We start from the raw sequence: 15,584 nt of genomic DNA on the forward strand, positions 1-15,584 counted from the left end.
TAACTGGAACAATTCAAAGATGACAGGGGCAAGGAACCATGTCCCCTGTTGGTTGGGGTGGAGGACAAAAAGTTGGTTTAAGCAAAGCTTGGGGAGAACTACTATGATTTTCTCTCACAGGAAGCTGTTTAATGCAATTACTTCTTGTTGGCGGGGGGGAACCCTATGCAAAATACATTTTGAAAGATTGGCACATTCCATATTGCAAGAATACAGCATCACTAATGCATTACCTGAGTGCTAATCCAGTATTCTGAAGATATTCCTGAATTCTATCCAGCTCTTCAACTGGTAACTGAGCAGTGCTGTTCTATACAAAAACAAGAAAGACAATACACTTGTATAGGTCTGGCAAATGAAAAATAAAACATACATTATAATAAGTTAAGAATAACGCCAAGAAACTGTGGTTAGCACTAATCATTGTTTGTTACTTTAATTTTACCTAAGCCCGCAAATATGAACTGAAATAACTTAACTTTTCTCTTAAACTGAAGTTTTTTAGATACTAGATATATGTATTTCTATTTAAAGCCTTGAGACTTACCATATTTTTCGCTCTATAGGACGCACTTTTTCCCCTTCAAAAATGAAGGGGAAATGTGTATGCGTCCTATGGAGCGAAGACACCATAGCCCCACGACCCTCTCCCGGCTGGAGAGGTGACGCGCGGGGCTAAAGAAGCCCCCCGCAACCCTCTCCTGGCTGGAGAGGTGACACGCGGCTATGGCAGGAGCCTCTTTAGCCGCGCGCCACCTCTCCAGCTGGGAGAGCGCGTGCGGGGCTAAAGAGGCCATAGAAGCTTTCCGCAGCTCCCCGACCTGCTCTTTGGGGCTGGTGGTGGGCTTCCCCCCGCCAGCCCCAAAGAGCAGGTCGAAAGGAACCTGAAGCCTGGAGAGCGAGAGGGGTCGGTGCGCACCGACCCCTCTCGATCTCCAGGTTTCCAAGGTAGCCGCCTGAAGGCAACTGAACGCACCTTAAACGGCACCTTGTTTTAGAGCGGGAAAACAAGAGGGGGAAAATTCTCCCCCTCTCTGCGCAGCGCCTCCTGTCGCTTCGCTGAAGGGGCACTGGGCAGAGAGGGAGAGATATTTTTTTTCTTGTTCTCCCCCCTCTAAAACAAGGTGCGTCCTATTGTCCGGTGCGTCCTATGGTGCGAAAAATACGGTATGCACATTAAATATATTGTGCCCCTCCCCTCCTCATTGTATTTAAATAGCTATGTTTATATACAACATTGCACATAACACATCAACTCTCCCTATGAGACATGGTAAATTATTTTTTTCCAACAATTTACTTCACAGGCAGACTGAATGCAAATTAAATTTAAGAATACTGCACTGTATCAGAAACACTGACAAACAAAAGTATACATAAACATGACAATGCATTTGGTACCTGCACAGTTGCAGCTAAAAGCATTTCTACTCGACGGCAAGCAAGAGTATCGACCATGCGAGCCAGCACACGGAATGGAGTACGCAAAAGCTTGTCCACGTACAATATTAAGACGGCACCAGACTGGCTGAGGTGAATCCCCTCTAAGCACTGTAGAGTCTTCTTTACTGCAGTTGGCTAAACAGGGAGAAAAGAAAATTACAGGGCTTTTTTCATACTAAACTACCGAAAAGCAAATTACATATGAAAGTTTTGAACAACTCTGAACAAAACAAATCATTCCTTAATGGAGTTATAGCTTAAACTCAGGCACAGACTAAACAAAGGCATGGACCCCAAAAATGTACACATCACTTCCTTGAGTTTCTTTTTATGTCAACCTCGCCCCCACCCCCCCAATAACACCCAACTCTACCTCTTTTTTTGCATCTAATCCTGACTAATTTAGAAGATACTCTGAACAGGAGTGCTGGGAGATAACAATAGAGTAGATGAATCCTAATAAACTGAATCTGAATCCAGCTAAGACAGAATAACTAGTACAGTGGTACCTCCGGTTGCGAACGGGATCTGTTCCAGAGCTCTGGTCAGATCCTGAGGTTTTCGCTACCGGAGGTGCCTGTTCTGCCCATGCATGCGCGTCAAAACCCAGAAAAATACTTCCGGGTTTGCTGTGTTCGCATCCTGAAGTTTATATAACCAGAGGGTTACGTAACGTGAGGTACAGCAGGCGACGTTTCTAAGCAGGGAGACTGTATTCAGCTGATTCTGGACAGGGTTGCACTCCTCCTTAAAATTTAGGTTTATAGAATGGGATTTTTTTATTGATCCAGCATTGCCCATGCCACACACACCCCCGAGCCAATTTTGGGAGGTGCAATGTGCACAAGGGAAGCAGGGGGAGGAAAGCCCCATTGCGCAAGCAGAAATCCTTGCACAGGGCTTTTGCGGATGGGGCTCAGAAGATGAATCCCAAGGTGAGGATAAGAGTCACAGAAAAAGGGTAACAGGAAATTTTTATAACTCTAAACAACTTACAGCTGCAAAGTTCTCACACCGCGACTGAATAGCCTGGATGAAAAGCCCACTCGCTGCTGAATTCCTGTGAATGGCACTAATGAAATCTTGCACAGGTGGTTCATGGGAGAGATTAATAAGATCTTGAACGTGATTCACTGTCAGCCAGGTTAAGTGTTCAGAATCATGCAGGTTTTGGCACTATGGAAGGAAAAAGAATTTGATTCATCAATTCTAAGGCAATGCCAACTGTCAACTGGGATAGCTCAGTCGGTAGAGAGTAAGATCCTTAATCTCAGGGTTGTGGGTTTGAGCCCCACACTGGGGAAAATATTCCCACTTGTAGGAAGGGACTAGATGACTCGATGAGTCTATGAAATCATAAAGGTTGCATGGATGACATCTCTACATGTGAATTCCTCTACCGATACCCTGACTCAGAGAACTACATTTAAAGTTGGCCAACCCTCTGAAGGTCTTCTGCTACCAAAGTGGCCACTGAGCATGTAAGAGCCCTGCACTCATTACATGTATACATATATGCAACACACTCTTTCTCATATGTGTGCAGGCACATGAAACAGAGCATACCACAAAGACATGCACACACCTCTTAATCTTACTTAATAGTGGCTAGTGAGTCTTTAATATGTTTTATGTGTTTAATATGTCTGGATTATCAATGTTTTATGGATGGTTTTTATTGTCTAAATTATGCCAATAAAGGCTGAATGAATGAATGCACACACCACAGTCATGCTCATCACATCATTGGGTTTGTTGGGGAGGTTTAAACCTCTGCACCTAGCCCAACACTACAACTGAACACAAGTCTTGCTGGGCAGAACTAAACCTCTCTCCAGAAGCCCAGAGCTGCACAGAAGAGGAAGATGGGGCCTGGAAGGCTTTGTGTGTCTGATTCTGGCCACAACCACCCCTGTTGTGACCGAATATCTGTAGAGAAAATAAGGGAGACAATCTTCCCTCTTTGGACTAGAAACCACAGTATTTAAGTGGAGATCAGGTGCTACGTTTTCACCTAGATGCAGACACTGTTTAAGACTAAAGACAAAATTATCTTAGGAGCAGTGTTTTTTATTAAACCTCAGAATACAGCCCTATTACTTGTTATGGAGGAGGCAAGAACAGAATGAGCTAATGGCAGAAATCCTGACTGTGATGTCCATTGGGAGAAAATCAATGCACTAAATCCTGGAAGGAGGACATATCTAACAAACAAAAGTCTTTAGAAGAAGGGCGGTATATAAATCTAATAAATAAATAAGTAAAAATAAAACAGATATGTGAAAGCTCAGGAGTGGGAGAGGAAACACTCAGGAAAAGAAAATTTCCACACCTGAGAACTCCCACCCCACAACTTTTGCCAAAGGAAAATGTTTTTTTACACATTTCATCTTTTCAAATGAGTGAAATGTTTTCAAGACTGGGGTTTAGTAACTCAAAATGTATAGCATAACATTTCTTATGTAAGGTAATCTACAGCATTAGAAAACGATAGTTCCAGTGCATACGGTAGACATATACAATACAGGCAACTTCCAATTTATGTGGGGGTTACGTTCCAAGGCACCGTGTATCTAAGTGAAATTGCGTATATTTGAAACACCATTGAAAAAGCCTGCAAATACCCTGTTCCGCCCCTTTTTGAGTCACTTTTGGGTTCAATGCAGTCATGCACATATTGGGCGCACCTAAAATGGCCACTTTCTGTATCCAAATCCAAAATGCATTTCTTAACCTAGAGAGTGCTGTCACCTTTCTGAGGAGCCTATAGGGTCTTCTTTTTCTTGTGAACTGTTACCTTCTTCTTCTGACCTATGATCTAGTGTGGAGATGCTGGAAACAAGAATTCTACACCTGCTGCCTTCTGACCTCACCCCTCCCTTGTGGTCAACTTTCACTTCTCTCAAATTACATAATCTGCTATAATCCTGCACCTACCTACTTAGAAGCAAGTTGCATTGGGATTTACTCCAAAGTATGGGACGTGGGTGGCGCTGTGGTCTAAACCACAGAGCCCAGGGCTTGCCGATTAGAAGGTCGGCGATTCAAATCCCCATGACAGGGTGAGCTCCTGTTGTTTGGTCCCAGTTCCTGCCCACCCAGTAGTTCGAAAGCACGTCAAATGCAAGTAGATAAATAGGTACCACTCTGGCAGAAAGGTAAACAGTGTTTCCGTGCGCTGCTCTGGTTCGCCAGAAGTGGCTTAATCATGCTGGCCACATGACCTGGAAGCTGTCTGAGGACAAACGCCGGCTCCCTCAGCCAGTAAAGCGAGATGAGCACCGCAACCCCAGAGTCGTCTGTGACTGGACCTAACAGCCAGGGGTACCTTTTTATGTGTGTACAGGATTGTAGCCTAAGGCATTTACAGTGGTGCCTCGCAAGACGAAATTAATTCGTTCCGCGAGTTTTTTCGTCTTGCGAAGCACGGTGTCGGAAAAGTTTTGGAAAAGCTTCAAAAATCACCAAAGTCTTCAAAAACCTCAAAAAAGGCTACACACCGCGTTCTATGAGTTGCTCCTCGAAGTCAAGTCGCAACTGTATTAACGGTTTTAAGAAAAAGGAAACAAACTTGCAAGACGTTTCCGTCTTGCGAAGCAAGCCCATAGGGAAAATCGTCTTGCGAAGCAACTCAAAAAACCAAAAACCCTTTCGTTTTGCGAGTTTTCCGTCTTGCAAGGCATTCGTCTTGCGAGGTACCACTGTATGGTAGAAGCTTTTACTCAATATTCATTGAATTCATTGTATAACTTTGAGGCTACTATCTGGTGATGGCTTTCTTGGGACTGAGTATTATTTCTAAGTAAATATACATAAAATTACTTGTGAATTTAATAAATATGCCAAGTAGCATAATTTTATATGCCAAGTTAAAATGATGCACTTTGTGCTGTTAAAGTAGTAAAAGAAATTAAGGTTTGATAAGAAACTAGCTACTGCATATATTTACATTTCCAGGGATGGGGGGTGGTGGGATGGAAATACTGAAATGTCCAACAACTTTAAGAAGCTGTCTAGGGCAGAGACCTGTTCAATTTTTGTAAATAAAAGGTTAAACTTCCACACCATATTTAAGAAGAGAACCTGATCCTGACACTCTGATGTCCAAAATGGATAACTCTCAGAAAGCAGAGAATTGGGAATGAAGAAAGTACAGAAAATGGCAGTGCCACAAATACATAAAATTTTTATATGCAAGATTATGCATCGAAATCACTAAAGGTATTCTCTGGGAGCTATTACTTATCTAGCTGCAACACATGGACCTTAACAGCATAAGGCAAACAGGTCTCTGCCCAGAAGACTTTTCAATCACAATTACATGTGAATAGGTTAATAATAGTAAGTAAATAATCACCACGATGACTAGTTTACACACAAAATGTTCACAGACAAGGGTAAAATACACAAAATTAAAAGTAGGTCATTGCCATAGGAGGGGCAGCGGCATTATTTTGAATAATTCAAAACTTACCACATAATCACAAAAAAGGATGAGTGCCCCTCTTCGGACTATCTCTCGATTACACATACCAAGTTTGGATTCAGAATCTGCTTCAATGTCATCTCCATGTTTCTCAGGCCTAAACAATTTTGTAGTGGAAAGACTGTGCCTTCTGTGGGGGGCGAGGGAAAGGGAGAGAGAGGGGGGTAATATTTTAACTCCTAAATGGAGACTTTGATTTCCAGAAAACAACACTGTCAAACTTTCTTCCAGTTTGAACCCTTCGTTATGCAGTTAATTTATCATTTTCTTCTAAAGCCGCGGGGTGGACAAGTCTTCTGTTATCTAAGCCCCTCTGTACAAGGTGAGAGGAAGAGAAGGGAGTTGGTGGAGCTTTCCCAGATCCTCTTTTAGCAAACTGAGGAGAGTGGTGGCAGCGGGAGTCACCAGACAAACATCTTCACTGACCCCCCCACCCCTACCCCCAGACCAGAACCCAAGAGAAAGGGCTAACAAGTAAACTGGAATAATAGGAGGAACAGGGAAAAACAAAATGGCAGACAGGCAACAGCAACAAGAAAAATACACACAGATTAACAAGCAAGATCCCTTTAAAAATAAATAAATTACATACTACAAGACACCCAGATAAGGACAAACAGGCAATAAAGAGTAGAGGAAGAGAGACACACAGAGGGTGGTGCACCACTTCGAAGCAGGCAAAATCAGAAATTGAAGTTGCATGCTGCTTGTAGTTGTGGGCAGGGCTGATGGCAATTGTGGGCAGGACCATAGGCAACTAGTCACCCTTTTCTGTACTCTCTGACACCTTTCTGTCTTCCTCTCCACCCAGAGGGCCAAGGGATAACAGATCCCTCTTCCTAGAGGTACAGTGATTACTAGCAGAGGTCTTCTGAAATTAGGCCAGGGGCAAGTGAAATCATACTATGGGCTGAAGCATAGCTGTCAACGTTTCCCATTTTTAAAGGGAAATTCCCTTATTCCGAACAGGATTCCTCGCAAGAAAAGGGAAAAGTTGATAGCTATGGATTGAAGGTTGCCAACCCCTATTAAGGACTCTGCTTGAATGAACTATGGACAATTTGTATTTATTAAATTTATGTACCACCCTTCATCTGAGGATCACAGGGCCGTTTACAATATAAACACACAAAAATGCTTAACAAGATACTTCTACCACTACGAAAAATAGTCTTACTTTGGAGTCTGATGCACTTCTGACCACCAGCTACAGTTAGTATAATTAACAAGTAGTAAGATTTGACACCACAGGAGGACTAAAGAAGGATGTGTAGGTATCATGGACTGAACGAGATCATTTAAGCTTTTAAGGGTGTAGAAATCACCATCTGACTCATCTCCTGTAAAGAGCTTAGTGGCTGCAGCTGTGATTCTTCTGAACATTCCTAAAACAGTGAAAACGGTTTTTAAAAACCCAAACAAAATTAGAAATAGCACATTGTAACAGAGATCCATTTGACAACTCATGGTTTAGGCCACTAAAATATTTAATGCTTATCAATCTGAATTTTAAATATTTCTTAGTTAATGAATTTTCTAAGTATCATGCTTCCAGAAAAAAACTTTTAAAAGTACTCCTAGGATCTTTTTTTGACTGATTTTTAGCAGTGCATTTCACTGAAATTAGTCATACCTTATCCTGGTGAAATGCAAAGCTCTCCAAATATCAATGAGTATTTTCTTCAAAACATGACCAGTGGAAAACAATGAGGCCCAGATACAGATACAAGACTATCCTTTGTTAAGGGGCATGGCTGCATAATTGTGTGCCCCCCCCCCCCCCAATCCTTCTGGCATAAACCTCTCCAAGGAGAACTCAGAGATTACCTTAAACTGAAACCTTCCTCAGCTGTGATACACACACTGCAGTTAGGCTTGAAAGAAGGCCCTTACTGGTACGAACAGAAATCTGTTTTGAAGTCCAGCTGTGGGGCATGCACAACAGGGTTGTTGTGTATCAGAGGGCCCATTGGGTGCACCAACCTATGGGTTGCAGAGTCCCCCCACCCCAACAGCACTAGTTCATTTCATAGAATAACAGAGTAAGAGTTGGGGGGGGGGGTCGTCTAGTCCAACTTCCTGAAATGCAGGAATCTTTTTCTCCAACGTGGGGCTTGAACTCAGGACCCTGAGATTAAGAGTCTCATGTTCTACCAACTAAGCTATCTCTCTCTCTCAATTTGACAGGTTTTGAACTCTAATTTTCTCAGGGGAACTACCTTAATCAAACAGTACCATTTAAAAAACAAGTTTTTTTATTCAGGTACAACGGAAACAGAACTGTTCAATGGGATTCATTCCAAAATACAGTGGTACCTCCGGTTGTGAACAGGATCCGTTCCGGAGGTCCAGCTGGATCCCTGGGTTTTCGCAACCTGAGGATCACTGTTCTGCGCATGCGTGCGGTGGTAGACCGCTTCTGCGCATGCGCGTGGGGCAAAACCCGGTCAAATACTTCCGGGTTTGCCGCTTTCGCAACCTGAAGTTTACGTTACCTGAAGGTAACGTAACCCGAGGTGCTACTGTAAATCCAAAGTAAAGCCATTACAGTAGTACCTCTGGTTACATATGCTTCAGGTTACAGACTCCGCTAACCCAGAAATAGTGCTTCAGGTTAAGAACTTTGCTTCAGGATGAGAACAGAAATCATGCTCTGGCGGCACAGCGGCAGCGGGAGGCCCCATTAGCTAAAGTGGTACCTCAGGTTAACAGTTTCAGGTTAAGTATAGACCTCCGGAACGAATTAAGTACTTAACCCAAGGTACCACTGTATTTTAATGGCTGACACAATAATGTAAGACAACACATTATCTGAAGGGCAATACCTGATTTGAAGGTATGAATTAAGCACATAAGCAATGTGCCCAACTCTTGGCAATAGAATGTGTGCTGCTGTTCATTCATATCCACGTTCAAGTGTTTGGTGGTGATATCTTCCAGGAGGATCCCCACTAACTGCAACAAGAACCTAGGGAGAGGGAGTTTTACAAAGCATCATGTAATTCCCCAAGTAAAGAACAAAATAGGGTTAAGATCTATTTGTCAACACAGCCCTGGAGGGGGAAAAGAATCCCATAAGTGCACACACAAATGTATGGACACAATAAATAAATAACTTATATTTGCCCGTAGTAAGATTTCATTGTTGGGTTACTATAAAATTCTAGGATGTCTCAGGTCTCCTTTTCTAATAAATACACACTTTATCCCAGTATGTATTATAAGGAAATTGTACAACAACAAAAAATGACTAACCTAGAAAATGTCTCTTCAGGCAGATATTTATCTTGCTCTTCCAGAGTTTGTTCGTGAGTTGAGGTAAGAATGGTTTCACCATTTCGTAGTCTGTTAATTGTTTTGCATGAGATTAAATATGGTGAGAAGGAGAGCTCTTGAATACGAGAAAGAACAATGTCTTCTGTCGACTGTGAAATCAAAACGCGAAGAATGGCAAGAATGCCAGATATCCATAATTGCACAGTGCTCACGGAGGCCTACCAATGAGAGAAAAACCCCAAAAGAAGGAAAGCGATGAAGGAAGAAGACAATACCAGGGCCTGCCCAAATTGAACTGCCTCCCTTCCCCTCCAAGGGCCAACATTTTTTATTTATTTTAGTATTTTTAAATTGTAAACTGCCTTGGCAGAAAGGTAAATGCAATCAATCAACAAATTGTACGTAAAGTTGAAAATACTGATGGGGGCAGGAGTGTATGATTCCCCCTTCCATTATTTTTTACCAGATTGCTTTAGCTTTCTGTAATTTTCCACTCACATCTTGCCAAGTAAAAAATGATGCTTACCAATGTACTGGGAGTCACAAACATGCTCCTTAAAAGCATGTCCACTGGTCGGAGGGCTGATGGTGCCAGTATTTCAAATAAAGTGTTCAATACCCCCAGAGCTTCGTGAGAATCTATGTGCATCTATTTAAAAAAAACACCATAAATCCCATTTTTGTCATCACCAACATTATTATGTTTAATTGTTTTTAATTATTGTTTTCTCCGTTTTTAGCTTTTTCTAATAATAATGATGATGATGATGATAATAATAATAATAATAATGTCAAAAAATCTACAAAATCAGTTAAATAACAATAATAAAAATAAAAATAATAAAAATAAATAAATGCTGAACTCATTATTAATTTCTGAGAGCAACCTAATCAGACAGAATTCTAATTTTCTAACACAAATCTCAGCATGGCACTAAAGCATACCATGAATGTACACTTTTTCACAAAGAAATATTAAGAGCTGGGAGCATTTACCTGACTTTATGAAGTTACTGATTTACATTTGCCACATACAGGCAGCAACCATTTGGCAAATGTCCCAAGTGATGCATGACTGCTGACATGTGGGCCCCTTTTGGTGGAATGGGCTTATGCGGGACCGCTGACACAAACAATGACCCAGAACACAACCCCCGAGTAAAGGGGGAGTTCCCTGTATTTAAACATTTCACGCATTTGGAATTTTCAAGCCTTGTGGGTTTCTTGTAAACAATATTCAGTGAACTTAAAGAGTTAGACATGACACTGATTTCAATGGGACTGCTCTCAGTTTGACTTAGTTGGATAACACCCCCTATATACCTAAAAGTCCTGTATGCCCTGGCTCTTGCTCAAAACACGACAACAGGGGCTCCTACTTGAAAGTAAGGAAGATATATGTATTGAAGTACAGACTCGGGGACAAGGCTAGAGTAGCCTCAAACCTCTGACTAGGTAATGGGAACTGGTGACACTCACCAGGCTAGAAGCCGCCGTCAAAGTTCAAGGAGTTCAAGATCAAAGCAAGAAAAGTTCAAAAGCATAAGGAAGCTTTGCTCAATGAGTTCCCACAGTCACCAGCAAAGCTTTAAAGGCATGGCAGGGCAAGCTTATGCACAAGCCTCCCACGGCTTATTGGAATGCCAAACCTGCGGACGTGCGCTGTGTTGGAGAGTGTGAGTCTGCTCCCACATGTGGAGCCACAGCTGCATCTTGAGCAACAAGCCTGCGCCCTCCCCATCTGACCCCAGGGGGACACCCATCACAGGAGGGATTAGGTGGCTGGAACTGCCACTTCCCCATCAAAAGCTGCCAGATTGCCAGCCCACAAATGGGCACAAGCCTGACATCAACAAAGACAAGACATAAAAACCAGCAGAGAGATATTTCATGATCCCAGGGTTATTTATTTATTTGAACTTAATCTATTAATTGACCTTAAGGTGGCTATCCTGGAACAAAGGAACTTCAAAAGGAGACTGCAGTAAAAACTGCTGGATTTTAATTCATCATAATAAATTTGTTAGTCTTTGCCAAGTTTGCCTGTTGTTTTAGTTGCAGCACACTTAACAAGCCTACTGGAAGTTGAAACACCAGATATTGCAAACAAACAGTGGAACATATAAACATGTATTAGTTTAGGTAACTGATAGTTTTAACCTGTTGTTTTGCCAACATTGGGAGAATGATGTCTGCTATCTGTCGGGATAATCTTTTCCATTTGTCTTCATTCTCTCTGTGACACTGCTGCAATACTAGGATGAACATCTCCAGCACCTGAAGATAAATAAAAATCTCAGAACATGCCACATTCCTTTATATCATTAGAAAACTATTCCTTTCAGTTCTCTTTGCCTGCTTGTCTGACAGAAATGTTCTAGCATTTCCCATATTCTTTTCTCCCCAAAATGCAATATAAATTTCTTCAGGTCATTACACAGAGTGTTTCTGTGTCAGCCTCAGCCAACACATAGCAAAAAGAGAGAGAAATAGAAAGGGACAACCCAACCCATGGCTGCTTTTTTCATAGTGGTCCCCATGTTTCCTATAATGCATTGTAATGTATAAGGCAGCTCCCACTTGTGTGCACTCAAGACACACATGGTGCCAATCAATCAATAAACAAAAATACAAAAAGTAAACAAAAATGCAAACAAACCTAAAAATATAAACATATATAAACAAAAGTAAACAAATATATAAACAAATAAAGAAACAAAATATATAAAGAAACAAAATATAAAATAAACAAATAAATAAACAAAATTAGCAAGAGGCAAATAAAAATATTTCAAACGAAGAAGAAAAAATATAGAAACGTATTAGAATTTGTTCCGTACAGAAAAAACATACAAGGTACTGGAAGACTGTCACATAAAGGAACATAACATGGAATTCAAGACCTTCAAGCCAAACTATTCTAAACAAAAATGGACATACTAATTAGCCTACAAGCATGCCCACACAATTTACCTGATGGTACTGGATAAGCCTCAACAACATTGAGACAACCACTTCTTTTTGTGTCTCCAGTTCTTTCCCAGCATCAGCTTTGTTTGCTCCTCTTAATATAAACAGATCGTGAACAATGGGCTGCAGAGCAGGTATTGCTACAAAAGAAGGTACAATATCAATTTTAAATTAAAATGTAACAGAACTAAAACATGTAAACTCTTAACTATAGACGTTCTGCTGTCAAACCTTAGGACTAATGTATCTTTAATGTGTGTTTTTTATGACACTTGTATTTTAAGGCCAGGAGTATGGGGAAGGATTCAGAAGCCAAGCCTTTTATCTCTGCTTAGTGCAAGAAACAAAAGTTTACGGTTAAGATGATCTAGCTCTTGTAAATAAAGAATAACCACACACCCAGATGGCAAAGAACCTAGCTAACACAGTTAAAGTAACAAAAATATTCTTCCCAATAGAAGAGTATTTCTTGAATAGGTCAACAACTGGTAGTGAAAAGTTTCTTGCATAAAGTCCCTTATTAAAAGGAGGAAAAGGCAGGATGCAAAGAAAGCACATAAACTCTCCTGCAAATTTTTATAATGATTGGAATTCTCAAATCCAGTGCCACAAAACCCTTACAACTTTTTAGCACTTGATATACCGAACATTCGTTTTGCAACTTTACTCTTTAATTACCATGTGTAACGGCTTTCCTTCCACTGGCCATTATCCCATCACACAGCTGAATAATTTTAGGAATTCCAATTATCTGTTTGGAGTGGTAGCGTTCATAAGACAACAATACCAGGAAGAAAAAGATACTAGGAATAATTGCTTCTGATTCCCTAGGGAGAGAAAAAGGAAGAGAAATATTTTAAGAGACTTCTGAAACTTCCAGAAGAAGGAGGACCACTCCGTTTTGAGGGCTCAAACAGCTGAGAACTAGATTCAGCTAATGACAAAAGAATCTTAAGCCTAATAACTCTATAATTTAAATATTCCTAAATGCGGAGCAGTGAGAGAAGATCATCCCCGTGATCTAATTTCTTTCTTGGTTGTGGGAGGATGACATCCCATTTTAAAAAATGAAAAAGACAACAACTATTTTTGTGTCCTTTTGATGCCATTTCCCTCTCCCATTGCATGATCTCAGCCAATTATGGATCATACATTGCGATGACATAATGATGCTACATATCCAGATCTGATGACATGTCAGCACCTCTGAAAGCAAATTAAGTGATATTACCCTTACTTGGATGGGGAGGGGATCTGCGCCAATGCTCCCCATTTAGTGACACCACTGCTGTGGTGCAGAAAGGGGGGGAGGTCTGGGCAATAGTAATAATAATAATAATTTATTATTTATACCCCGCCAATCTGGCTGGGTTTCCCCAGCCACTCTGGGCGGCTTCCAACAGAACATTAAAATACAATAACCTATTAAACATTAAAAGCTTCCCTAAACAGGGCTGCTTTCAGGTGTCTTCTAACAGGGATGTAATTCCCCATCTACCCTCAATTGCCACGAGGAAGCAATTTTTGGAAAAATGAAAATCATTTAAAAATTGGACCTGCATTCAAATTTTTATACATATAATTCCACAGGCCAGTATGAGACTTGATTTATACCTGAACTGTCCCACTTCAATGTATTCAAACTGCTTTAGCACAAATCCAATGAAAACCTGCAAACAAACAAAAAAATCTGCAATAATTTATGCCCCACCAAAAGTTTAACAAGTCAAAACACTTAATGTGCATTGGGATTAAACACCTGATCAGGCTTTTTAAAACAACCACTTGCTGTTCATATGACTCCACATACTGTACATATTATTGCACAAATGCAATTTACACGGGGCTCGTTCCTAGCGCGCGCCCCCCCATCAGACTCGTGTGGCAGTGGTTGCACATTTTTTGGATGTGTGCAAAATGGTCACCGCCTGTATGCTAAAAAGAAAATGAACAATTCTTGTAGCGACCAATATTCCAGTTGCCAAATGTGTTTCTAAATTTACTATAAAGTTCCCTTTTCCTGCCAATGCCGTGGTCAGTTTCTCTGCACATCATCATGGTATGAAGACAGGGTCACTTCTGACACCACTTAGGGGAAGAAGCTTCCTGGTTTCCTAGTCCAGAATTGGGAATGAAACAGTTTCCTCCATTAGAAGTATACATGGTCAGGAGCGGGGGTGGGAAGGGAGAATGTAACCACAACCAAAGAAACCTGAGAAAACTAAGAACAAGCAATTGAAGTGGTAGGAACACGGCACCCCTGTTTGACCCTGCCTACTCCTTCCACACATGTGTCTACGATAACAGAGCAGCCAAAACACTTTTCGGGGAAGGAGACGGCCCTCTGGAGTAAGTAGGAAGGCAAATATTTCCCTCACTATTCCAGGAGTACACAGGCCATTTTCTACATCCTGCAGGATCCTGAATTCAATGAATATTGAGTAAAAGCTTCTACCATACAGTGGTGCCCCGCAAGACGAATGCCTCGCAAGACGAAAAACTCGCTAGACGAAAGGGTTTTCCGTTTTTGCGTTGCTTCGCTAGACGAATTTCCCTATGGGCTTGCTTCGCAAGACGAAAACGTCTTGCGCTTTTTTTTAAAGCCGCTTGAAGAGGCGCAGTTGCGACGGACCGTGCTTCGCAAGACGAAAAACATCGCAAGACGAAAAGACTCGCGGAACGAATTCTTTTCGTCTTGCGAGGCACCACTGTATTGAATATATACAGTATATCCAATAGCACAATCCGCAGCAATGCTTTATTTCAAAGGAGGTGAAGTGGCAGTCAGCCAAACCAAGAACGAGAGTAAATTATTAGGTTTCAGAAAATAAGGACATGATTTTTTTCTTTAACACAAATTACATCTTCTCCGCTGAAGTCATAAATCAAGCTTATTTGTCTATAATCATACATTATGTCAATATGAGTAAGAACACAAATGGCCACTCCTCTTTAATCAATTCCACATAACTGAAGGACTTACCTGATCGGAGTCTAGTAGACAATAGTTAACCCGTAGCTGAACCAGTTGTGCAAGAAGATCCAAAACTTGCCTCTGCAGCTGTACAGATGTTGTTGTGGTATACTGTTTTAATGCTTTGATGACAAGGGGCTCAAACAAACGAATGTGATTATGAATAATATTCTATGAAAAGGGGGAAATGCAGGAATTAAATTGGATTCCAGTGTGAAAATATTGCATTTAATTGTCAACCTAAAGTGACAAAAGGTTTCCTGTCATGATCACGGGCCCAGTTCCAATAATTCCAATAAATCTATTTTGTGAAAAACTGGCACAGGGTTTGGGATTGAAACGTTTTAGAAACACTTAGGTCAAACTAGAATGGAAAATGTCAACCTCATTTCTTTATAGGCAAGTCTTCCATGATTTTTTAATAAAGCAGGGACT

General features: G+C 41.1%; 1 protein-coding gene across 2 annotated transcripts in view; it reads right to left on the bottom strand.

Moving 5' to 3' along the window:
• HTT (huntingtin) overlaps positions 1-15,584 on the bottom strand; it is a 107,218-nt gene that overhangs the window by 37,746 nt on the left and 53,888 nt on the right. For both annotated transcript variants that reach the window (XM_081021484.1, XM_081021483.1), the window contains 13 exons: positions 15,159-15,320; positions 13,790-13,845; positions 12,854-13,002; positions 12,179-12,315; positions 11,366-11,482; positions 9,732-9,854; positions 9,185-9,423; positions 8,755-8,897; positions 7,107-7,314; positions 5,918-6,059; positions 2,440-2,619; positions 1,402-1,578; positions 234-310 (listed from right to left, as the gene is read on the bottom strand). In XM_081021484.1, the coding sequence (XP_080877610.1) occupies positions 234-310; positions 1,402-1,578; positions 2,440-2,619; positions 5,918-6,059; positions 7,107-7,314; positions 8,755-8,897; positions 9,185-9,423; positions 9,732-9,854; positions 11,366-11,482; positions 12,179-12,315; positions 12,854-13,002; positions 13,790-13,845; positions 15,159-15,320 (1,910 nt within the window). The remainder of the gene's footprint in view (positions 1-233; positions 311-1,401; positions 1,579-2,439; positions 2,620-5,917; positions 6,060-7,106; positions 7,315-8,754; positions 8,898-9,184; positions 9,424-9,731; positions 9,855-11,365; positions 11,483-12,178; positions 12,316-12,853; positions 13,003-13,789; positions 13,846-15,158; positions 15,321-15,584) is intronic.

The sequence above is a fragment of the Podarcis pityusensis genome (genome assembly GCF_964106645.2).
Source record: "Podarcis pityusensis genome assembly, chromosome: 9".
Classification (NCBI taxonomy): Eukaryota; Metazoa; Chordata; class Lepidosauria; order Squamata; family Lacertidae; genus Podarcis; species Podarcis pityusensis.